The 26,911-nt window shown below is 41.2% G+C and overlaps 1 protein-coding gene across 1 annotated transcript in view; it reads left to right on the top strand.

Moving 5' to 3' along the window:
• Positions 1-320: 320 nt before the first annotated feature.
• Positions 321-26,911, top strand: part of RAB40B (RAB40B, member RAS oncogene family) — a 30,245-nt gene continuing 3,654 nt past the window's right edge. The window contains exons 1-4 of the mRNA XM_048489733.1: positions 321-1,147; positions 20,225-20,285; positions 22,798-22,858; positions 25,818-25,895. Of these exons, the coding sequence (XP_048345690.1) occupies positions 1,006-1,147; positions 20,225-20,285; positions 22,798-22,858; positions 25,818-25,895 (342 nt within the window). The 5' untranslated portion in view covers positions 321-1,005. The remainder of the gene's footprint in view (positions 1,148-20,224; positions 20,286-22,797; positions 22,859-25,817; positions 25,896-26,911) is intronic.

Here is a 26,911-nt window from a genome sequence, read left to right as displayed (position 1 = left end):
GACAAACCACGCTCGCGGCAGATCTGCGCAGCACATGCCTCATCCCCCGATGTGTAAACACAGCCGCCCCGCACCGAACGCCCAGAGCCATCGTGACGGACTAGTGCGCCAACCAATAACGAACCAGAACTGCCCCAGCAACTAAACAGTGGGGGGCCTCGGTGGGTGCGTTCGTGCTACCCAATAACAATCACTGGGGGGCGGAACCTAGGAGTGCGGCTGGACCAATGCGAAGGCGAGCAAGCAGAGGGTGGGGTCCTTTCTGTCCAATAGCAGAGGGCAGAGTGGGTCGGGCTTCAGAAGCCTCACCCCAATGGGAACGGGAGTGGGTGTTGGTTGGCGGGGCTGTCACTGGGGTGTTGCGCTGCGGGTGCGCTCTCCAGGTGCGGAGATGACTGCCGAGGAGCTCAGGCGCCGAGAAGGTCCTCCGTCGCTTCACTTCGCCCTTGAGTAGAGCCAGACCAGCCTCCAGTGGGGCCACTGGTCACAGCCGCCCCCTGCGACAAGCTCCCCGCCGCCCGTCGGCTTCTTGGCGGGACTGACGTGGGGGCCACCTTCGCTTCTTGTCGGCTGACGGTGCAAACCGACCGCACATGCCACCCTCGGGACGCGACTGCCGGGGATGGCACCGTTGAAAATGCCTCCCCTGCAGTGACTGCGGGGAAGCCTCCTCGCGTCCCCCGCCGCCTTTCGCCTGCTGCTCGCACCGTGAGGCTACGCGCTTTTCCTTCCCCTGCTGCGCACGTGTTTCGCCAGCCTCGTCGCCAGCTCTTCTGCCGAGGGCGGATCGGAGTCGTGAGAATAGATCGGACCCCCCCCCCCCCCGGCACCACCGGTGACGCGCTCCACGGGAGGGGGCCGGGTTTGAACATGCCTCCGAGTGCATCTCCTTGCTGCTCTGCTTCGACCCCTGCCGTTGGTGTCACGTTTTTTAATTCAGCGTGCGTCATGGGCGCTGGGAGCTGATTCCCCTCGGAGTAGCAAACTACGAAAGGGTGCAAGAGGATGAACCACGTGGGCAGTCCTGTGAAAGCTTATGACTTCTTGCTGAAATTCCTGCTGGTAGGGGACAGCGACGTGGGGAAAGGGGAGATACTGGCAAGCCTGGAGAATGGAGCCACAGAGTCCCCGTATGGGTACAACATGGGTAAGTAATCGCACGGTGCAGGGCTCATCGGTGTCTTAGACTCTGGACCCTAAATCTCAGCCAGAGACTCTTTATTGCACCTGTAGATTGCGCTTTTGTGCATTCCTGGGACCGCCTTCTTTGATCTTTGAGTTACCACACGCACCTGCCGTACACTGGCAGTTAAAAGGGAGGGCTTCCACAATAGAAAGTCTACCTTCCAAGCCTGGCTATCTTGGATTCCAGCATCTTTGGTTAGAAATGAAGCACTGGTGGTGTGTGGATGCACCATCTCTCTTGCATCTGATCTTGGTGTCAGGAACCTGGTTTTTGTACCTTTCCTTCTCAGTTCGTGGGAAGAATGCTTCTGTGTTACTTAACTTGTCAGAAATGTAGGGATCTTTTAATTAAGAAAAGAGTGAGAGGACCACAGTTTCAAATTTACTTCCTTGTCTATGTAACATTTATTATGGAATAATGAATGTTATCCAAGAAGACTAGAAGAATATGCCTCTATTTACATACTTAAAACCATTGTGCTCACCCATTCATGCTATACCTCTGCATGTGTTTCTGGGAAAAGGTAACTTGTTGCCTTTTAGTCTCCTAAGAAAGTTGATCTGAAGAAAGTCTTGTAATGTGAAGAAAGTAAATTTGATGTATAAGAAAGAAAGCTTAAGGAAAATAGACCGTGGGTATCCAGATGGAGCAGAAGATGGAGCAGAAGACACTGGATGTAATGGGGACACTAATTGTGTCTTAAGCCAGGTAGATTCCCCCAACTTGCTTCATATTCTGTGAACCTTTTATAAGGTTTCAAGGTTTTCGCCTGCCTTAGAAGACTACCTCTTTGCCACTGGATTCAACCAGCCTAACTTGCCACATGACCCCTTTAGCTGTATTCCTGCTTTGAACCTGCTAGTCAGCTTTGTCTTCCATCATAGCCAGATACAAATTTCTGTTCTAAGCCATTTTATTAATTGGCACATTCTGTTGTCTCTTCTTTGACTTTATTTGTTCCTTTTGCTCTTTATTCTCACCCCATCCATGATCTTGTAAGGGTTTTAGTCTATTATCCCATCATTTGTAGTCTCGCAGGAATTTCAGCCTGTTGGCCGTATCACACTTTCATCCTTCACACATAGTTCCTTCTGTTCCAACATCTCCTTTAGTGATGTTTCAATACACACCTTGAATGTAACAACCTCTTAGCAGCTCCTCTTAGTGGTACCGACCTCTTAGCAGTCCCTGGCCCTAAAACCATCTGGCTGTCTTCAGTAAGAACCAGGGCTTTTCTTGACCCTGGCCATAAGCTGGTGAAATTCTCTGTCTCGCAAGCCCCTGAGCCCTGCAGGACTTAGCTCAGTTCTGCAGGGCCTTCAAGACAGAGATGTTCTTCCAGGCATATGGTTGAGGACAACAATGGCAATAATTTTAATCTTTTATTTTATTAGTGATTATTTTAATTGCATAAATATGGTTTTAAATTTGTATTTATATAAATGGTGTAGGCTGCCCTGAGCCCTGTTTATCAGGAAGGATGGGGTATAAATACAATTTCTATTTTATTTTATATGTCAATACATTGATTTAGATAAGAAAAAGTGGTTACTAGTTACACACTTTCAACTTAATTTTAATGTGTATTTATCCATTTACGGACTTTCCTAATGGACTGGGAAAGCTATGTTGAGAGGGATACAGTGAATACACATTTAGAATGGGACACATTTAGAATTTAGTGAGAGGTTGGTTATAGGTCCAGCACAACTTCAGGGGAAGGAGACCACAGCTCAAGGAGCATAAAAGGAGTTGATGACTCCTCTTTCTTTTTCTGAGATTATATCAATGATAGCTATTTCCATACCAAAGTAGAACAGACACACTGAAAGTGGAGGAGATTTGACATTTTGCTGCACTTACATCCTTGAGGAAGAAGAGCAAAATAATTATTTTGGGTTTACGTCCTGTGCCAGCACTTTCACACACCCAAACAGTTTTTGGGAAGTTAGAAAGAGTTCTTCTTCTTAAATAGGTTTACAGTATAAATCTGTGATTCTGACAGCTTGTTTGAAGTTGACTTATGGTAGAAGTTTTTCTTCAATTCTTGCAGGAGGTTGTGTGCTTGTGTTAGTTTTAAAGTGGGAGCTGTGTGACCATTTTGTGGATCTTTCTTCTTTGAGACAAACAAGAGGCATAATAGTAAAACTGTTCAGAGATTACCAAATACAAAGTAAAGATCTCCTCATCCATCTCTTGTCAGTAGTCAGTTCTTTTTAGTCTATCAATTACTAAAATGTTTGGAACAATGAGACATTTCTAATAAGCCCCCTTCCTCCCAATAAAGCAGAAAAGGTGAAGAGGCAATTGCCTGATTTGTGGTATAAATAAAGAATAGGCAAGAATAAGTACAGCACAGAACTATAATAGCACCACCAAGTGTTTCTGAAGAACTGATATGGATAGGATGAATATTTTTGGCATGAACACTGGAACATTTATTTTTAGTTTGTTCCTTCATTTAACCTGTTAATGAATGAGAAGGCCAAACCACATCTGATGTATCTAAAAACTTAAACAATTATAAATCTTTAACTTGATTCAGAATAAAACAAAAACTTATTTCCTCTAAATTTCCAGTGAATTTATAATAGGATATGGCTTCACCATCGCAGCTGGTGGGAGACTGGCCATTTGATTTCAGTAAAAACAGACTGCTATCTTTCAAACACAAGCATAACATTAATTTCCTAGTAAGTGTGCTCAGAATTTGTGGTCTTTTTCTTCTGGTAAGAGCTCAATTTCAAATGGCTGGTTGCGTCTACTTACAGGCAACTTACATGTAACACTGCAAGCCACATACCTACACAGCTGCATAAGAGTGTACATGAAAGAGAAAGGATACCTTTTCCCTTTCTTTCCACCTAGCACATCAGCACCAGAAAAGCTGCACTAAGAGAGAAATCCTAAGCAGTTCTACTCTATTGAGGTCTATTAAATGGAGCTTACTCCCAAGAAAGGATTGTGCTGTAAATCTGCTTCTGGTTGAAAAAGGCCTATACTTCAATCCTCAGGCTGCTGTTGCCATTTGTTGGGAGTGGCTCCAGCATTCCTAAGAATGTTTGCTGAGACATCATGTTGAACTGTACTAGGAATTAGATCCCTCTTTTTTTATGCAGCAGCCCCTAGAAGCAGAGCACTAATTAAAGACTTCCCTTGGTATGTGTGCAGACTCTACCTGAAGTTCCTGGAATAAAATGTTAATGCCAGCACACCTTTAGTTTTGTTGTTAGTGCCTGCCTTTTTTCAAAGGGAAATTTTTCATATGCCTTTCTGCTTGGGGGGGCGGGGAGTGCTGCCTAACTATTAAGTATTGAGTTTATTCTAGTTATTTATTCAAGGTAAGCATAGTAATTGTTGTCTGTAATGTACCCATCCCCTGTTGTATGGCAGACGCCAATGGTATTGGGCAAGAGTAAAAGAGTGGAGATGCTTGTGAAATATGGCACTTTTAGAATTCCACTTTCTCCCTGTAGCATAACAATAAATACATACCTGATATGTTGCCTAGTGAACAAAAATTTCCTGGTCACTTAAGTATAGCCTATTAAGGAAGACAGATTTCAGGGGAAAATTATTAGCATGGCTAGATTCCAATGGAGGACTGGGAATGTGCTGCAAGCTCTCTCACTATTCTCTCTATAGACTGGTTATGTTGGCTGATACAGGAAACCTGTAGTAAAGCCAATGAAGACATGTATCTTCTGATTGGAATCTGATGGGACAGGGGGCACCTGAACCTCTGACATGTTCCTGATTCTTCAGACTGCAGTTTGAAGGATGGCTAGGATAATGTCTGAATTGGACCAGTACTTTGCTGTTTGTAACTGTATTATGTAATCAAGATTATTTTTAAAAATTGGCCTACCTATCCTCATTACTATAGAGCTTTCCTGCCTGTCAAGTCATGTCAATGTCTTCTTTGCATAAACACAGGAGCCTTTTAAATATTACCCTACCCATAAAGATATATAATTGAATATATACTCTATTGAATAATGTTTGGTAACACTTCCAGACCTCCATAAATCCAACTGTTTGTTCTTAGGCATTATTTCCAGCTCTGCTCACTAAGATTTTTTTTTTTTTACAAAAAGCTATTTTGAAGAAAGGCTGTCATCATCCATCCACACTTCTTGTTTTGATTTGATAGAGATTGTTAGGAAAACAGATGGTGCTCTTCAGGCTGATATATTTGGACCTGAACCTCCAGTTACCAAGTTTAGACAATCTCCCATCTTCCCTCAAAGTCTGAAATGGTGATTTTCTGTGGTTATGTGAGTGTTCTGGATATTGATTTGATTTGATTTATTAAATTTATAGGCCGCCTCATCCCCGAAGGACTCGAGGCGGCTCACAACATGACTGTTTCCAGAACAGTAAATCAATATAACATAAAATCTAACTCATTAAAATTCAGCAGCAATTAAAACAATAGATACAAATTAAACAACAAGGTAGTGTAAAAACACACACACAGGCGCTCGGTCTAAAGGCCAAAAGAGAAGGGAGGAGAAGGCAGGGCCCAGGATGGAATCAGGGCCCTACCCAGATGGGAAAGGCAGCTTAGTTCCGGTTTCAATGGGGGGCAATAGAGCCGCGGCCAGCCCCTCCAAAAGCCCAGTGGAATAGCTCCGTCTTACAGGCCCTGCGGAATTCACCGAGGTCCCGCAGGGCCTGGACAGCTGGAGGTAGAGCATTCCACCAGGCAGAGGCCAGAGCCGTAAAGGCCCTGGCCCGGATCGAGGCCAGCCACATCGTCGCAGGGCCAGGGATCACCAGCAGTTCTGCCGCAGTCGACCGAGCGGCCTATGTGGGACATAAGGGGTGATGCGGTCCTCAGTATAGGTATGAGGGCCCCATGCTGCATAAGGCCTTAAAGGTCAATACCAACACCTTGAAAACGATCCGGAACTCCACTGGGAGCCAGTGCAGGCGGCATAACAAAGGGGTGATATGATCTAGATAATCACCACCTGTCAACAGCCGGGCCGCTGCATATTATTCATCACACTGTTAATTATTAGCGTTGCATCGTATGCCTTCATTTTAGCTTTTTGCATTTCCCTTTGGAAGTAGTGTGCTGTCCTCCTGTAGAGCTACAGCAATGAAGAATTCATTTAGAAACTCCTGTAAGTCAGCAATATGATACTTGGTGGGTTAGAAGCTACATATGGTTCTTCAGCATTCCATCTGTGGCTCTTCTGAGCACTACTCCTCAATATGGCATCTGGCTCATGTTTCAGCAAAGTGTGCAAGGCCATCACCCAGTTGGACTTATGGTCAGTAGTTGGCTCTTACCTTGAAACAGCCACTACCGGAGGGACTGGAGGCTGAGTAAGCTGTGAGCCTCCCTAGGTGTGAGTTTTGTGCCCAGGGTAAAGTCTTGTGCCCATCCTTATCTGTACATTCATCCAAGCACCCAGGTGGTTGCTAGGAGGAGAGCAAGCTGGGCTCATAGAAGAAAGAACAGAACCACCATCTCAACTGTTGTCCAGAAGAAAAGCAGGCTGGACACAGTAGGATTCTGATGATTTTATTCCCCTGTCCACAACTAGTTTACTCTCATCCAGAAGCCTTGGCACTTGTACACTCTCATCTGAGCTGCTGTTCTTGATGCTGGGGGCGGGGGCGGGAACTAAAAGGCAAAGTTGGAAGACTTTTCTCTAGCTAGCTAGACAGCAAGAGCTGGCTAAGATTCAACAATTCTGGGGAAGAACACGTTATACACTCAGAAACAATCTTTATATAGTAATACAAAAGGTTGCTGTTTTAATATTTAATATTATTAGTTACATCTTGCATGATTGTATATGTGTACTTGGTGGAGAGGCATACATATAGTATGCAGTAGTGGTTGTTTGCATTGCTGATAATTGTGAGTGAGCGGGTCTCCAACGGTTCCCCAGCAGCAATGTCCTGCTATTTTAAGAATTTTAAAAAAAATTCTGAAAGCTTTGCATATCTTCCTTTTTCATTGCTGTATGCACATAGCCAAATATTTCTAAAATGGGAAAATAGAAGCTCTCATTTACTACTTGCAGAAAGAATATTGTATTAGTGCCTAGCATCTATATCCCCTGACATAAAGGCACTTTTGCTGGTGCAAGGGTGTGTGACTTTTGCTGATTCCCACAATAGACTCCCATATGATACCCAATGCTGTTATTGGTAGTCCCATAAGCCATAGCATCAGAGTTTAGATAGTGTGGAGGGCCAAAAGGGGAGGAAGGAAATGCCATTTCACGAATGGAGCTATCCTCATGGATTTCAGGATTCAGACTGTTGAGATGTTGACACTGGGAATGTGTTATGCAAAGTACAGGGTATGCATTAAATGCACAGTCTGTAGATTAAAAACACAACAGATGTGACGAATTTATGACTACAACACAAGATCCTCTAATTGTCACCTGTACTAAATATTATGGTTCCTTTTGTTTGAGTGAATTGTTGTTAAACCTGTGTACAGTATGTGGTAATTTCTAACCGTTATTGGGATGACTAATCACATTACCCTGAAATGTGAAGACTAAATTGACCGGTTTTTCAGGTTCAACTCTTAATATATGGAGAGCTAAGAAAAAATCCCCTTCTTGAAGAAAGTGTACTCCTCCTTTTCAGTGCAATGAGTTCATATAGATCTTTCATAATTAACCAATGCATTTTTTTCACCCATGTAGACTGGGTGTGTGCTACATTTCCTTTCTTACAATTATCCATTAATAAAACACACACATGCAGACTGGCTGTTCTGGGTTTTACGAGTTGTATGACTGTGGTTCGGTAGTTTTAGCTCCAAATGTTACACTCACATCTATTGCTGCATCTTCAGAGACATAGTGTGGAGTGTTTGGTGTAGTTGGGTATTTTTTGTGTCCACCTCTGAGGTAGGAGGGAATAAAGTACATTTGCATGTGTCTGGGTGGAGTTCATTTGCAGTTGCACTTTGTGTATTTTCTCATAATTACAATGTGTGTGACTCATCTCAGAAATCGTGTGAGGGGAAAGGAATGAGGGAGGGAAGGAGTTTCTACCAACTGGTAGATTGTTGAATGGTGCTTGAAAAGTTCCCTGGTTTTTGCTATAAACCAGTAGGAAGTTTCCAGCTTTCTCTGGAGCATGGCCCGTACTTTTAAAGAACAGTATTGCTTAGTTGTGACCCAAGAATCAGCAGCCTTGTGAAACTGGATCTTATAGGCCAACAACAACATCAACAACCTTTATTGACATAATTCTTATAGGTCATATTCAGACAGTTTAAAAAGCTAAACTTGCTTTTAAATTGTACCTGATAAAGATTTCACTGGGCTGGGGCCAGTAGTCCATTGACACAAGGATGGCAGATCTCTCCCATGTTCCCTTCTCCACAAGTGTAGCCTTCATGGACTAGCCATGCAAGTTGGGAGGCTGCAGTGGGAAGGGGACAAAATTACTCCCTGATTCATCTTCCATCAGTAATGTTCCAGTGACAGAAGTGGCAGAAGGACTGCAGTGGAAAGAGGAATGCTGGTAAGATCTAAACGATCTCTGGATCAAACCCAACGTATTGTTTTGAGAGAATGGTGACTTCCATGTGGGTGCCAGGAAGAGTTTGGAAATGGGCGAGAGGAATGTAATCAGAATGGGGATCTTTAGGTATTTTCTGCATTGCATTTTGGAGATAAAATGTGGGTCCAAGTGTGATGTGTTTGTTTTAAGATGTACATCATTTATTCTGGCTGGTTCAGCATTTGTATCCACAGCATGACTGCCTTATGCATGATTCTGTGGATGTTGTAACAATGCAATCTTTTCAGAAGTAACTTAGTTCTCACTTGGTTCATAGTTTGTTTTTATTAATTTAATACATAGTTATTAAAATTGGGAGTTAACTGTTCACTGGTCTTCATGGATTGAAAATCTCTTCTTGTGTTGGATCCTGAAGGCTTTCTCATAATATGACTTCATGGACTTGAGTACAAAGAAGCATATCTTTTGTAATTTGAGAAGTGTGCGAACATTTCTGTCTTGTCTAAAACAGAAAATTGTTCCAGCTTCTGCTTCCAAACTTCTCTATAGAACCAAAGAAAAATACTTGGATATTCTTTCATTATACAATGTATGTATATTCATGCACAAGTGAGAATCTATGTGAATGCACACTATAATGTAAGAATCAAAGAGATTCCGAAACATTCTTATCATGTTAGCACACATTAGAAAGTTTCCGAGCCATTCAAAGTGGTTTCCGAGCTCTGATTAGACTGGTATTGAAAGGTGCATAACAAATAGTAAAAACTTCTGTGACTATATTATCTTCAAAATGAATTATGATGAATATATTCAGTAGTTTCCAAAAAAGGTAGCCTCAAAGCACCAGCTATGCAGTTTTTAAAATATTTTCTTCTTTCTGCTGAAGCAGATCTTATTGATTCAATAGGTGGCACAGGTGAGGACTGTCACTTAGATTCTGGTCTACCTCCCTATCTCAGCACTGCATTATCTCACAGATGCATAGTAATACAGTGCTTCCTTCATGGCATATTCTCTGCTTTACATATAGCAGTGGTGGCGAACCTTTGGCACTCCAGATGTTATGGACTACAATTCCCATCAGCCCCTGCCAGCATGGCCAATTGGGACTCCAGATGTTATTGGCCATGCTGGCAGGGGCTGATGGGAATTGTAGTCCATAACATCTGGAGTGCCAAAGGTTTGCCACCATGGACATATAGGAAGTTCATATGCAGTTTAGACCTTTCTCACATAAGTTGTTTGCAACATATTTTGCTGCCAAATGCTACTTTTTTCCTTTTAATTCTGTTTCTTTTAATTCATGTTTTTTCTTCTATTTGGTAGCTGGAAACATTTTCCCCTTCATTTTTGTTGTTTTCCTGAGCTCTTTTATACCAATTTTTTTCTGATCCATTTTTGATCCAGCTTGAGCATGCAATCATGTTGAAATGGTCTATTTCTCTGCCCCACCAAAAATCTGGCCCTAATCCACGCCACCATGTAGTTGCCCAACTCCCCCTTCAGCCATTTCCTCCTCCCTCTCGTCCTCCATTTTTTTTAAAAAAAAATAATTTTTCTTTCTTTCTTGCATTAGTGATATAACATAAGGGCACAAACATGAGACGGGTTGATTGTATCAGCTTTGGCAGTTTCATCCCAAATGAGTCATATGAGGTGTCAGCAGTTACGAGAGAGTAAAATTGACAATGGAAGTTGCTTTTGTGGGAGGAAATTGACAGATTGACTGCTTTATTGCAGGAGTTCCTTGTCAGTTTCTTCTTGCTAAAGCAACTTCCTGTTGTAACTTCCTGTTGTAAAAATGGCTGAGCTTACGGCAGCATGGCACATAGGTATGCACAGGTTACTTCTAGTGAAAATGATTTTGCTAGTTACAGCATGAACTAAACACCTACTTGGCATTTTTTTGTTGTGCCATTAGGTGTTGCAAATGCAAAATGTCACATGGTAGGCATAATAGCCAACTGTGGAAGAATTTTGGAATAAGTGTGATGAATCATGCTTCAAATGGGATAGTGACTAATAGCTTATGAACCTAGGAGAGAGAAGAAAACAGAATATAGATTACAAACTCTCTGCATGATATTTAAAGGTAGCTGTCAAGGGGATGTGTATCTGAGCAACGAAGTGCATTTTTGAAACTATGTAATCACCAGATATAACCAATCAATGCTTCTTTGATATATGTAACCAGCCAGCTATATCTTACCACTGCCATCTGTGCATTCTTTCCTTGACCTGTGTTTTATGGCTTTGCATACTTTGTAATAAACTAGGCATCCCCTGCGTCTCCTGTCCTGTGATAAAAGAGTTACAACTGTTCTCTTGTTGTGGGCAGAAGTCCAGATGGCTCCTTGCTATCTGTTTCTGACCTTGGGGCAGTCTTTATTCCAGAGGCTGCCTCTGGGAAGTTGGGAAGGGGGATTTGTTAGGTGATATATGGGTCTGGAAATGCCAATTTCTTTAGAACTGGCTTTCCCAAGTATGGTGCTTGAATACCTCATCAATAAATACTGCTGATTGATACTTCAGAGTCCATTTATTGGCTTAAGGTTCGGATGCCTAACAGTAGCTTCAATGAAAAGCTTGTTCTGTCCAAAAGGATACATGTCAGTTACATCACTGGAAGCATACTACAGTTGGTCTGTAATTATATTCCCTAATATATCTGTGTTTTCCATTGAAAATTAATTGAGAGAGCTGTTATTTAAAAATCCATTTCTGCTTCCATTGAGAAGGGTCCGGCCCGGTTCAAAACCCAACCGGTACTTCTCCGTTGCAACGATCATTGGGAAAAGATTAGCTTCATTCTTGCTCCAGTTGCAAAGCACTCCATTGTATTAGGTATGCCATGGCTACTTTTACACGAACCAACCTTCGTTTGGAAGGAACGAATCCTTCAATTCTCAGATCCCCCCTGCGGAGATCACATGGATGGGGGGGGAAGATCCATCGGTAGGAGGGGGGAAGCAACCATCGCTACAGCTTTCAATGTACTGTCGGCTCCCTTTGCTGTAGAAATCCCAAAGGCGTACCAAGACCTATCCAGAGTATTCCAGGAACAGGAGTGCGATCAGCTTCCCCCCCATAGAGATACCGATTGCAAGATCCTGCTACAACCCGAGCCCAATTACCTAAGGGTAGGATCTATCGCGATGAGTCCCACCGGAGAAAAGGAGCTCCGCCTTCTTAGATAAAAAAATTAGCCCGCTGGATTCATGCAATGGCGAGCCACAAAACACACCCATGCCTCGTTTTATTTGTTAAAGAAGAAAAAAGGCGGTTCGTTAAGAGTTTGTACTGATTATCGTGGACTAAATGCTGTTTCCATCTCCAACAAATATCCTTTGCCCTTAATAAAGGACCTCTTGGATGCCCTAGGCAAAGGCCGGATTTTTACCAAATTGGATTTGCGGGAAGCTTATTATCGTGTCCGCATCGCGGAGGGGTACGAACATTTAACAGCATTTAATACAAAATTCGGGCAATATGAATATTTAATAATGCCCTTCGGATTAGCTGGGGCCCCAGGGGCTTTCATGGCCCTCATAAACGAAGTATTACATGATTCCTGCCATAATGTAAGGAATTCCAAAGAGCAGAAATAAAAAGGCTTTTGATTATAAGTCCGTTTATTCAGACATCCTGGAAAGCACACACACACGACATGGCAGGAATGAGCAACCCCGCTCAAACAACAGGTTATAATGCTGACTAACCCATCTCTTCTGCCTCCGTTCTCATGAGAACGGAATTCTACTATGCAAAAGCGAGATAAGCATTCTCACAAGGTTGGTGCAGGTCCTGGCCGGACGCCCGGCCAAAGGAATCTCCGTCAAGGCCAGGTTAGGCTGTAAGGGAAACAAGAATGACTGAGATCCTTACACTCTTGATTCTAAGCAAGGTTACTTGGTTGCAAATTTTATTAGATTTATTTTAACTTTTTCCCCAGGTTTTGTTTTTAACCAGTCAAGGACATAGGTATAGATTTTTAAGGGGTGGGTTTGGTGACTGAGCACTGTGGACAGGGTTGAAAAAGCCCAAACACTGGTTTTCTGGCTCCCTCAGTCCAACCAGACTGAATCAGTACCAAGAGACAAAACCTCCTTCAGGCACCCCCTCCCTGCTACAGGGAGCTGGGAATGCCAAACCCATCCCCTGTGTAGAGCCCCCACCCACTTAGGCCTGCCTAGAGATCCAAGTCATGGCCTTATCACCTGTCTTTTAGCAGGCCTGGTCCTTCCTTGAACTATTGTTTCAAGTTATGGTGAGCTTTTCAAAAATAACTTGAAAAGATATTTCAAGGCAGAATTGGGCTTGCTAAAAGCAGGGAGACAGGGCCACATTCCTGATCTCATAAGAACATAAGAACATAAGAACAAGCCAGCTGGATCAGACCAAAGTCCATCTAGTCCAGCTCTCTGCTACTCGCAGTGGCCCACCAGGTGCCTTTGGGAGCTCACATGTAGGATGTGAACGCAATGGCCTTCTGCGGCTGTTGCTCCCGATCACCTGGTCTGTTAAGGCAGTTGCAATCTCAGATCAAAGAGGATCAAGATTGGTAGCCATAAATCCACTTCTCCTCCATAAATCTGTCCAAGCCCCTTTTAAAGCTATCCAGGTTAGTGGCCATCACCACCTCCTGTGGCAGCATATTCCAAACACCAATCACACGTTGCGTGAAGAAGTGTTTCCTTTTTTTTAGTCCTAATTCTTCCCCCCCAGCATTTTCAATGAATGCCCCCTGGTTCTAGTATTGTGAGAAAGAGAGAAAATTTCTCTCTGTCAACATTTTCTACCCCATGCATAATTTTGTAGACTTCAATCATATCCCCTCAGCCGCCTCTCCAAACTAAAGAGTCCCAAATCTGCAGCCTCTCCTCATAGGAAGGTGCTCCAGTCCCTCAATCATCCTTGTTGCCCTTCTCTGCACTTTTTTCTACCCTCAATATCCTTTTTTTGAGATGCGGCGACCAGAACTGGACACAGTACTCCAAGTGCGGTGGCACCACTGCTTTATATAAGGGCATGACAATCTTTGCAGTTTTATTATCAATTCCTTTTCTAATGATCCCCAGCATAGAGTTTGCCTTTTTCACAGCTGCCATGCATTGAGTTGACATTCCCATGGAACTATCAACTAAGACGCCTAAATCCCTTTCCTGGTCTGTGACTGATAGCACTGACCCCTGTAGCGTGTATGTGAAGTTTGGATATTTTGCCCCTATGTGCATCACTTTACATTTTGCTACATTGAACTGCATTTCCCCTTTCCTCTCCCACTCTCCTCATTTCTCAATGTCCGCTTGGAGCTCTTCGCAATCCTTTGTGGTTCTCACCACCCTACATAATTTGGTATATCATCTGCAAACTTGGCCACCACGCTACCCACCCCTACTTCCAGGTCATTTATGAATAGGTTAAAGAGCACTGGTCCCAAAACGGATCCTTGGGGGACACCACTCCCGACATCTCTCCATTGTGAGAACTTCCCATTTACACCCACTCTTTGTTTCCTGTTTCTCTCAACCAGTTTTTAAATCATAGGAGGACTTCCCTCTTATTCCTTCATTGCTGAGTTTTCTCAACAGTCTCTGGTGAGGAACTTCTTGTCAAAAGCCTTTTGAAATCCAAGTAGACAATGTCCACCGTTCACCCCTGTCCACATGCCTGTTTACACCTCAAAGAACTCTAGTAAGTTTGTAAGACAGGATTTGCCTCTGCAAAAGCCATGCTGACTCTTTCTCAGCAGGTCTTGCTTTTCTACATGTTTTATAATTTTATCTTTAATGATAGATTCTACTAATTTACCAGGAACAGATGTCAAACTGACTGGCCTGTAATTTCCTCGGTCCCCTAGATCCTTTCTTAAAGATTGGTGTGACATTGGCCATCTTTCCAGTCTTCAGGGATGGAGCCTGATTTCAGGGATAAGTTGCATATTAAAGTGAGAAGAAGATCAGCAATTTCATGCTTGAGCTCTTTAAGAACTCTTGGGTGCAATCTGGGCCAGGGGATTTGGTAACATTTAGTTTATCAATGGCTGCCGTGAAACTTCTTCCTTGTCTATCACTATCTTCGCTAGTTCTTGATTCGCCTCCTAAGAAGCTTGGTTCAGGTGCAGGAATGTTCCTCACCTCCTCTTGGGTGAAGACAGATGCAAAGAATTCATTCAGCTTCTCTGCAATCTCCCTGCCATCTTTTAGCACACCCTTTGTTCCTTTGTCATCTAACGGGCCTACCGCTTCCCTTGCTGGCTTCCTGCTTTTGATGTACTGGAAGAACTGTTTGTTGCTGGTCTTGATGTTCGCAGCCATCGTTCCTCATAATCCTTTTTTGCCTCCCTTACAGCTAACTTGCTTCTCTTTGCCACCATTTGTGTTCCCTCTCATATTCTTTTCATCAGCCGAACTGGACTTCCATTTTCTAAAGACATTTTCTTTTTTTCGATAATTTCCTCAACCTCTCTTGTTAACCATGGTGGCTTTCTTTTTGGACTGGGTGCTGCCTTTTCTAACCTTGTGGAACACATTCCAGCTGAGCTTTTTATTATTGTGTTTTAAATAACCTCCAAGCATCCTGGACAGTTTTGACTCTCTTTGATTTTCCCTTTCAGCTTCCCAAGACTGTCCCCCTCATCTTTGAGAAATTTCCCTTTCTGAAGGCTTAATGTAACTACCATTAGTAGTTGCCACTTGTTCCTATGCTGAGATACTGAATCTGACAGCATTGTGGTCGCTGTTCCCTATCGCCTCAACAACACTGACTTCCTGCACCAGGTCCTGGAGTCCCACATAGAATTAGATCTAGGATCACCTCCCCTGGTTGTCTCCACAACCATCTGCTCTAAGCCACAGTCATTTAGCATATCCAGGAATGCTCTCTCCTTACTATGACCTGAACACGCATTTTTCCAGTTTATATGGGGATAGTTAAAATCACCCATTACCACTACATTTTGTTTCTTGTTGGCCTCTCTAATTTCTTTTTCCATCTCAGAATCCTCTTGTGCACTTTGGTCAGGGGGACGATAATATATTCCTAATATTAAACTGTCCTTCACACCTGGTATTGATATCCACAGTGATTCTGTAGGGGAACCAGCTCCCCCTGTCCTATCCTTCCTATAGAGCCTGTAGCCTGGTATAACAGCATCCCACTGGTTCTCCTCATTCCACCATGTCTCTGTAATGCCCACTATATCAAAGTCCTCCTTCAAAACTCTGTACTCTAGCTCCCCCATTTTAGGTCGAATGCTTCTACTATTAGCATAGAGACACCTGTATACCCTGTCTCTGTCCTTAACCTGGGATTTATGTGCCTTACCCTCAAGTCTTTTGTAGACACTATCCCTTGTCACATGCACATTGCTATGTTCCTCAAGGTTTGGAGTGCCTTGGACTATCTCCAAGGTTTGGAGTGCCTTGGACTATGTTTTCAAGTTATAGTGATCATTTTAAAAACATACCCATGAGCCTTTGCAAAATATGCAAATTAAGTCTACCCCTCCAAGCAATTTCCAAAGTTAATTTGCATATTTTGCAAAGGCTCATGGGTATGTTTTTAAAATGATAACTTGAAAACATAGTCCAATAATCTCTCTCTTTCTTCTGTTTCTTTCTCCCCTTCCTACGTAACAGTCAGCTCACATTTTTCTGTCCCTCTATCTGCAGATTTCCCTCTCCCTTCCCCAGCAGCATCTGCCCAGGAAAACTGTTGCCCAGTTGTATGGTGGTGGTCACTGGGCCAAGTCCACTTGCATGGTAGAGAACTCTTTCAAGGGTTTATGTGGTGGCACCTCACTTTCCTTTACATTTCCTTCCCCACATTATTTCTCTCCTCCTGATAAACCCCATATCACTCCCCTTCCTCCTCCTGGCAACCCCTATGTCACAGGTCTAAAGTTATGGACCCTCAAAGGTGTAGCCCCCATCTCCTATTAGCTCCCATTGGAAACAATGGGGGATGGGGCACCCCCTTTGGGAGTCCATAACTTTAAACCCCCTTAACCAAACCTTACCAAACCTAGGTGTTATCATCAGGAGAGGCTCCTAAAGATACCCTGAAATTTTGGTGCTGCTAGCCTAAAAACTGCGCCCCCTGCAGGCAAAAAATGGAAAAACACTAAAAATACAAAAAACAAACCTGAAAATTTTGCTGCCCCCCAGGCACGCGCCCAGTGCAATGCACGCCCCCTGGCCCCCTTGTATCTCCGCCTCTGGAGTGTGGTTTTTGTGGCATTATATCTGGCTGAGGTCTCTCCCATCATGTTCTACACCAAAATCTCCAAGAATTTCTCAACCTGGAACTGGCAACCATAGCCAAGCCTGCCCCTATGAATCTTCCATAAAAGACCAAAACAGCCCTGCTGTAGGTATCCCCTTTTTACTCACAGAAACCCTAAGCCTGGAATGCTATATCAAAGTGATTCAAGGAATCTATTTGTTAAAACTACAGGCATTCCTTTTATCATTTTAGGGTTTTTCAAATCCCCAATGCATTTTTTTACAGTTGACATTTTTCTGGGGCATTTTTTAGGTTTGAAGAAAAGTCTGTCTTGCCCATTCACTCGATTTGAATATCCTTAGATTTGGGCAACTTTGCTGTTAGTATATAAATGTGGAAAGGTAATATAATTTTCTGTATCACAGACCAGCCATGTCCAGTAGTCCCTAATGACTCCTCTGATTAAAAGGTGGCTAGACATTTGTCAGAGTAAAAAGCTTACTAACTTACTAAGATTTGGTCATTTTTATTGGTGTACTTATTTGAGTAGTGGGTTTTTTGCTCAAAGTATATACCAGATCATTTCAGTTAATAACCTGTATGCTTGCCTGCTAGATGCAAAATGGTCAGTTTCTTGTTTATATGATATGGACTGGAAAAGCATATGTAGACCTGTTGCCATGAATATAGAAATGAAATCCAGATACTATTGAAACACTGCCAAAATTTGAACAAGAGTAAGGCTACTAGAAAACTAGGAAGGCTACTAGAAAAAAAATGGGTGCAGGTTTTTTCCAAAGAGAACATACATCAAATTAAAAACTGTGAATTTGGAGCTATTTCCTTCATTAAAGATAGCCTCTTTACTTCCCTCCTGCACAAGTTTAAGAGCTCTTGGAGTCCAGCAGAAATAAGAAAACTTGAAAATGTGATGTACAGTGTTAACTTAATTCAAATTAGTTTTAATGTAGATGAGCCCCCTGCATAGGCTGAGCAAATCCATTTTGAAAGCCTTAATTAAATGCAGCCTGCTCAAGGTTAAATGGATCAAAGTTAAATGTAAACCAGCAAACACCCTTTTGTTTGTTTTTAAAGAGCATGTAATCAGTATCTTGACAGCTCTTTTAGAGAACTGTGTTTGTACTTTAGTGAATTTGTTTTTTAAAAAGCAGATGGAACGTGAACTGGTACTTGTTACTCAAAGACACTGGAATGTGGTGTGAAATGCCAGAAAAATTTACATGCACTGATACAATATAGTATGAAAAAAATGACTGGTGAAGTCTTGACAGTTCAATGCAGCATTAGTTATCTTATGTAAATGAACTATAAGAGAGATACATAATAAAAACATGCCAATATTGTTGTATGGTTTTAGAAAATGATCTGGAAAATGGCAGGGCCTCTAGAGTTGTACTGCTTTGTGGTGTTTTTTAAAAGAACCACATACATAATTAAGTGCATGTGTGCTCATCATTCACTTGCACAAAAATGCTCCAGGGAGGGGAAGAGTGTATATACAGTGACCGATCTGAATCATAACTGTGCCACATACGGAGAACAGGCTTCAATCTCCTCTCCACCTGATGGTTTCCTAGCCTGCTGTGGTCCCAGGGAACTTTTTGACCCATTTGAATTTGCCCAGTAGGATAAAATAGCATCTCCCTCTCCCACCCAGTTGCTTCAGGTCAGGAAAACATTGTAGAAGGGGAAATTAGATGGAGACAGAGAGCAAGAAGAGATAACTTAGGTTGATAACCTATGCCTGTGGTGGTGGCACTCCAGATGTTCATGGACTACAATTCCCATCAGTCCCTGCCAGCATGGCCAACTGTAATCCAGGAACGTCTGGAGTGCCATAGGTTCACCACCACTGACCTATGCAGACCACTATTGTCTTTGATGAGAACTCTTAAATGAGCAGATGGTTGTATAAAACAGGTTTTTATTCAAGAATAAAAATAAGAAATATGTTTTAAACAATGAGCATGCACACACAAGGCATACAAATGCTGACTAAGAGAAAAGGGCGGAGGTTTGGATAGTGTTTCAGGGAAGGGTAATAGTTACCAATCTTGAAGGGACGTCCCCAAAGACAGCTCTGAGCAGGAAAACAATCAGCGTTTCCAGAAGCAAAGAAGACCCACATGGAAGTGGGGGAAAGTGCACGGATCCAGGACACACAAACACCAAAAGACCTATATTTATATCCCAAAATGGGCCCTGAGGCAGTATAAAGTATCCTGGCAAAAAAGTCAGAGAACAAAGAAATTGATTGCTTTTCCGGGGTTCTGACAAAATTATAGGAAAAGTTTGATGGGTTGTCAAGTCCTAAGAGAATGTCTGGGCTATTCCCTTGAACACTGATTGATTGGTGGGATGGGACAGGTAGGGTGAGTAATGTGGTCTACTCAGAGCATTGATTAAATCACCTTAGGGTGTCCGGATGAAATTTACTTAGCCCCATTGCTAAGCCAGACACACCTTTAGGCCAGGGGGAAAGGTCAGTTGCCACTTGCCAACCTCAGGCTTGAACACAACCAAAATGGATCCCAAAAACTCTGAAGGGCATTCATTTTGTGGGATCATTGCCCTACTCTGATGGAGAACCCATGGCCTCCAGGAAGCCCTTTAACAGAAGGAGGGGTCCAACTGCTCACACAGGGCCTTGTGGCATGTTGGTGTTGAGTTCCCATGGGAACCTTGCAGCTGTTGTCTGACTGCAAGTCCCAGTGATGGCCATGAGTTAGATGTAACATCTAGTATGATTCTGGTCTCTCCCATTCTTACTGTTTTCCACTCCAGAAACCTCTGGCCTAACACATATATAACAGAGAGAAATGAGGGGCATGATAGAAGGACTACTGGGAACATTTGTGAGGTATAAAAAGAAATAATGAATTATGAGAAATGAGGATACATTTACTGATATGCATGGTTCAAAAAGAGGAAGGCAGTGATGCTGCAATTATGTGTGCAAAAATTATTAGATGTTAATGGGAAATGTAGCATAGTATTTATTTAGATAATTTTTATGTTGTCAGGGAACCTGCCTGAGGTACCTTACAGTATCTGAAACATACTGGAAGCCTAAAACATTAAAATTTCTTAATTAAAACCCAGCATACTATTGGCTATGGTGTGAATTCATCATGAAAAACCTGCTTTCACACAAAAATGGAACAGCAGCCATTAAGAAATCCAAAGAGGTCTTCATTTCAATTATTTCAATTATTCCATATTGAAAAACAGACATGACTTCCTATTTTAAAATTCTTCCTCTCCATCTCCCTGCAGGTATAGATTACAAGACAACAACAATACTTCTGGATGGCCGCAGAATAAAACTGCAACTCTGGTAAGTGTGTATAATACCATGTTTCCCCGAATATAAGACAGTGTCTTATATTAATTTTTGCTCCCAAAGATGCGCTATGTCTTATTTTCAGGGGATGTCTTATTTTTCTGTGTTCTGTTCGTCGGGCATGCTTCCAAACAAAAACTTTGCTATGTCTTACTTTCGGGGGATGCCTTATATTTCGCACTTCAGCAAAACCTCTACTATGTCTTACTTTTCGGGGATGTCTTATATTCGGGGAAACAGGGTATGTATTGTCTCTGGATTGTGCTCGTACACTTTCAAAACAGTGTGTGGTGGTAGCTGTGCTGCTTGGTTAACTCATTAGCTTTTAAAAAGCTGACTTGGAGCCTAAACCTTTAACAGAGAAGTATAATTTTTTTCCTGCATCTCAGAGCTATTCTATATTGTCAGTTCTTGGTATAGAGCATTGCTACACTGTTTTGTGATGATGAAAGACAAGTATATTGAGCCTAACCTAGTTTCTTTGGAAGTACAGTGAATTTATTGTAAAATCAAATAACTGTGGAAAATACAAATAATATTTTTTATTTGTAATCTACATTGTTTCTGAATAAAGATGCATACTTGGGAGCTGCTTTTACAATTTGTACATTGGTTTTCATCCCATTTTAAAACCTTTGACGTTGCTGTCCATAGAGCTTTTATGGTGCAGAACTATGTCTGGTTAGAGGTAAAGGGTACAATTATGCAATTGTGAAATCAATCTGTTTGGTTTTCTCTGTCAACATGCAACTCATCTAATGTACTGAAAACTAAGTACCCAAAACTGAACAGAAATAGGAGATGGTCAGTAAAACGTTTGCTTTTTAAGATAGAAAGTAAATGTCCATGCTGTTTCATTGATAAAACTGCTTCCACAGTGGGAAAGATTTGCTGTATTGCTCTCATTTACTGTGCAATTACAGAAGTTTGGGATTGGTGACTGTGTTAGGAGTCTTCTTTGCACTTTTCTGCAGCCAGCCCTTTATGGCTGCCCTTTTCTGTCCCACACTACCAAATCACTTCCTGAGAGTTTTTTTAAAATTGGTAATTCCTATAGCATAAAGCAGTATAATTCTTACTGTTTTTTGAGGGAGAGGGGAGGGTCCTTTTTTTGTTTTTTTAAGCCTTTAAAAATAGTCTGGTGTGATGGTGGGAAAAATGATGGCCACAAGGGGCTGATGGCAAGAAAATGGCACCAATATGGGTTGAATATTTGAAAGCATGCACTTTCCCTTTGAGGTGGCACAATAATGTGCTTGGACAGCATTCTTTCCAAAAACATCACAGTAAAGCAGGGTCTGGAAAAGAATGTGGAAAACCTAGAAGGAAAGTAGTTAGAAGATGATGTGTGGATCCTCTATGTGGAAGCAGCCAAAGTCAGACATAATTTGCAAAGCTCAAATGGGAACGTAACAAGAATCCAAGATTCAGATGTGTTCAGTCATCAGTGCTGCTGAGAGACATGATGACCTCTCCTGGATGATTGTTGCACCTACCATTACAACTACAGGTTCAGATGTAAGCCCTGTAATAAATAAAACATGTCCTTTTGTTTCAAATCGATAATTGTTCCTTCAAAAATAATTCAGTAACTTTGATAAAAGGAGTCACTGATTAAATTTAGGAGATAATTGTAGACTATGTATATTAAATTTAAATGTCATTTAAATTCTATTTCAAATCTGTTCATTTTCAATGAGACATGTAGTTGACTTAACTTTATAAATATCCAGCTTAAATTTTTTTTAATCCAAAACCATTTATTTTTATCCATATTTTGAAGTAAATCCTTTCCTATATGTGTCTCACAGTCAGAGATAAAGGAATATTTTTTCAGATAATTTGCATTTCTAGCAGTATGGAAGTTCTGACTCTCCAAAATGTCTAAGAAAATTACACAGGACAAAGTACCTATTAAATTAGCAATGTGCTCCTGTTACTTCAGATGGCATCCCTACTGCAAACTTTCTGCACACAGCACAATTTTAAGTGTATAAACAAGCAGTCATCTGGAGGATTTTAATTTTTCTAAATAAATAAACCTATACTCATATAGTGGTTGGTATTTTGATTATTTCCAGTATACCTATTCCTGATAGTGGGTTGTGGTAGTTTAAGGCTCTGAGGGAGTTCTGCCTGTCCGAATAAACAGTACTGGGATAACCAAATAAATGGTCTTGATTTATGGAAACTTCATAAATATACATACATAACTAATAATACAGTATATAGACCATAAACTGCCTGATTTCAGGAGTACGCATCTTTTTGTTTTTTGTTTTTTCTGGTAAGGGGTAGAATGCCAACACTGACTGTATAACATTATATAAAGAGTAGGGCAGAACTGAACAAGTATTCTGTTCTGTTTAACTACGACTGCTCTTGTCAATTCAACAATGGGAAAGGGACTGACATGTATTGGTTAATCTACTTGATGTTTATTGGGACTTTTTTCTGCAGAGAAGAATTTACCATGTATCCTCTAATGCTTTGTGATCTTCTCCAGGGACACGTCTGGGCAAGGCAGATTCTGCACCATATTTCGTTCTTATTCAAGAGGGGCCCAGGTAAGGATAATATTGCCTTCTCGGAAAGATATCACAGTTGCAGACTGAATTGATGCAGAAGTATCTGGATTTATGTTGGTAAAAAAATGAAATATTTGGGAGTGTGGCTGACCAACAAGAATTATATGTTATATCAAGATAATTATGTGAAAGTGTGGAATGATATGAAGATGGATTTGTTGAGATGGAATAGAATGAATTTATCTTTTTGGGGGAGAATATTGGTGAAAAAAATGAATGTATTGCCAAGAATGCTATTTTTTTGTTTCAAGCCATACCAATAATCAGCTCTGCATTATGTTTTAAATAATGGCAAAAATATGTGAATAATTTTTGTTTGGCAAGGTAAGAAACCAAGAATTAAATATAAAAATATTCAGGAAAGAGGGAGTTTCTCACTGCCAAATTTAAAACTGTAAACTGTCTTATTGGTATGGGTAACAAAACTGGTGATGTTGAAGAATAGTAGGATTTTGGACCTGGAGGGTTTTGACAGAAGATTTGGATGGCATGAACATTTATGGTATAAGGGGAAAATGCATAAAGATCTTTCTAATCACTATGTTAGAAGGAGTCTTTTTTGCATATAGGTGAAATATAAAAGGTTTATAGCAGGTGTAACTCCTTTATGGTTGTCTCCAATTGAAGCTTTTACTAGAAAAAAATATGTAAGAATTGCTGAATTTCCAAGAGGACAATTGTGAACTAAAATCTATGAGTGGCTTAAAAGATATAGTTAAAAACTGGTTCCATTACTATCAACTTCTAGAAATGTTTAAGCTGATTACAAAAATACGGGCTTTACTACACAAATGACAGATTTTAAATGTAAATTATGTACAAATGATGATAAACTGAATTCTAAAATGTATAGGATGATACTAAAATGGGATACAGAAGATGAGGTGGTTAATTAAGTCTGTGATGGTAAAAGGGGCTAGAAATGTTGATAGAAACATATAAATGGAACACTGCAAGAAACTGTGGAAGAAAGATTTAAAGTTCACAGCATGTTACAACTTGAATCAAAATTATTATAAAATGATGTATAGATACTTGACACCAAAAAAAATTGTTAAAGATTTATAAAGGTTTGTCTAACATCAGGTGGGGTCTTTAATTTATAGTGGATGTGTAAAGAAGCTACATTGTTTTGGGACACAATATTAAAAGAAATACAAAAGATTCTGAAGACAGCAATCGTGAAAAACCTGAGGCACTTTGTAGGAACTCATGGGAGATGCTATTCGAAATCAATACTGACCGATCTTTATTTATATGACTACTGCAGCAAGGACTATATATGCACAAAAATCGAGAAATAATAAAATACCAACAAAGAGGCCTGGATTTTAAAAGTCTCAGAATATTCAGAAATGGCAAAGTTGACGTCTTTATTAAGGGACAATAATATGGACAGCTTTTCAAAATTTATGGAATACCTTTTGAAAATCTATTCAAACAGAGAAACAACACCAGGATTTGAAATATTTTTTAAAAACCAGCAGAATGTATTAAAATATTAGTAAAACAAAAAATAACTGAACTAATTTTTAAAATAATATGCATGAATCTAAAGATAACTTCCAGTCAAAGATGAGATAGCTTGAAGTCATTGTAGGGTGTGTCATGGGCAGAGGTGGGATGCAGCCTATTCGCACCTATTTGGTAGAACCGGTTATTAAAATTTTCTCAGTTTGGAGAACTGGTTATTAATGATTAACTCCACTACGGACAAAGGGGTAATCTCTATCCCTGGGTACAACAAATCTCGTCAAGTGGGGGATGCAAAATCGCCCCCCAGGGCCCCCTGCAGCCCCCATGGCACCCCCCCCACATGTGTATGAACTGTATGGAATAATACAATATATACTAATTCTATTTTTTTTGTTCATTGGTATGAAGGTTGGGAAAGTATTATAGGTAAAGATTTTTCATTTTCTTTTTTCCCCCTTGAAATTTATATTGGAAAGAGAGGAGTTTACTCTTTTAGAGTAAGGATTTTGGATCTCTCCCTTAGTTTTCTTTCAAGTCGAATAGATAAAGTAGTTATAGGAATCTGAAAAGGAAGTAGAAAGTAGGGAGGGAGATAAATATGGGAAGGAGGGAGGCAATATAGGATGTTTTAGTTGGGGTGGTTGAGAGAGATAGACAATTAGATACGTTTGTAATATGTTAACAATTGTAAACAGTTTTTGGTTTCTCTCCTTACTTATGTTATTATTTAAAATCAATCAATATAATTATATAAAAAAGAAATAGTACACTACCTTTTGGTATATAGCTTTTTTAATACTTTAAACAGTCATTATTTGAATCTAGAGGCGGGGCGAAGGGGAACTGCACCTGGGGCGCAGCAAGGCTTCTGCGTCCCTGCCATAGCCCCCCGCCTCCTCCCAGAATGTGCTTCCCCTGGCCATGCCCCCTTCGTGCCCTGCCCAGCCCCATTGGCACTACACCACTGTTTGACTCCCATCACCATCGGAACCTGTTACTAAAATTTTTGAATTCCCACCACTGGTCATGGGTATATTTTGTTATGTTTTAACTTGGGTTTTTTGTTGCTATTGTTGTTAGAATCTATACATGTGTTTGTTTTTCATGTGAGAAAAGAATAAAAATGATTATTCAGAAGTATGGAAACAAATACAATACAGTAGCAGACATTACTATCTGTAAAGATTTTTAAAACCTTCATAAATTCTGCATACAGTTGTTGAGTACCAGGCTCATCCTTGGCACAACTACAAATCAAATTCTTTCCCCATAGTGATGGTTTCAAACAGTGCCATACAAACATTCTGGCAAGGTTCTCGGTAATCGGCTGAAATAAAAGCCCTGATCTGTAGGCTTCTGTCTCATGTTTGGTACAACTTAGAATGATGAAATCTCTTCATTAAACCAGAAACAAGAATAAGTATTCATGGACCACAAAAATCTAACCTGTTTATTTTCACAGGGTGTAATACTGGTATATGACATAACTAATCGATGGTCATTTGACGGTATTGATCGATGGATAAAGGAGATAGATGAGGTAAGGTTCATCTTAGAATTATGCATATAATGCTGCGTAAAACAGCAGAGCCTTTAAATCAAGCTATCCACAATGACATTTCTTAGCAGAGTTTTTTGGCCCTAAAAAGCAGGATGGAATTTATTGGTGTCCAGAAGTTTCTGTGGTGCTATTCATTAATGCTTGTGGTGGTTGAGCTTCTGGCCTCTGGAATGGTGAGACTAATTATGACTGACTAGCTGCTTGTTGCTGTGCATCCATTGCTCTCACTCCATCAACAACAGATGCTACTGAAGTGGGATGGAATGGATAGAATATTCGTGGCCAAAAACCTTGCAGAATCCAACTGAAATGTATATAACCCATTTAAAAGGAAATTACTCTCTTTTCTGCCCCTTCCTATCTAGACAGTCTTTTATTTATTTTATTTATTTATTTTTATATTTATAACCTGCCCTTCCCAACAGGGCTCAGGGCGGCGAACATCAATATAACCAGATAAAAGCAATACAATAAAACAATGTATACAACCAGCCATTCCAATTAAAACTTACGACAATAAAGCAATAAATAAGCAAAAGACACCCATGGGAGGCAGGCTGGCAAGATCTAAGCGCCTGGCTGAAGAGCTCGGTCTTACAGGTCCTGTGGAACTCACCGGTGGCTCGCAGGGCCTAATCTCGGTTGGGAACTCATTCCCCCAGGTGGGAACCAGGGCCGAAAAAGCCCTGGCCCTAGTAGTGGCCAGCTGAACCTGTTTTGGCAGGGGAACTCCAGCAAATCCTCTCCCCAACCAACGGAGGGGTCTAGAGGGGCAATATGGGGAGAGGCAGTCCCAAAGGTATGTAGGTCCAAGACCGCTCACAGCCTTAAATGTCAAAACAAGCACCTTGAACCTGATCTGGAACTCGATCAGCAGCCAGTGGAGTTGGTACAGGACCAGAGTAATCCAGTCTCCACTATGCGCTCCCGAAAGGAGCCTGGCTGCTGCATTTTGGACGAGTTTTAGTTTCTGGGTCAGGGCCAAAGGAAGGCGA

Source organism: Sphaerodactylus townsendi, linkage group LG03 (assembly GCF_021028975.2).
Source record: "Sphaerodactylus townsendi isolate TG3544 linkage group LG03, MPM_Stown_v2.3, whole genome shotgun sequence".
Classification (NCBI taxonomy): Eukaryota; Metazoa; Chordata; class Lepidosauria; order Squamata; family Sphaerodactylidae; genus Sphaerodactylus; species Sphaerodactylus townsendi.
This window is presented reverse-complemented; position numbering and strand designations above follow the sequence as displayed.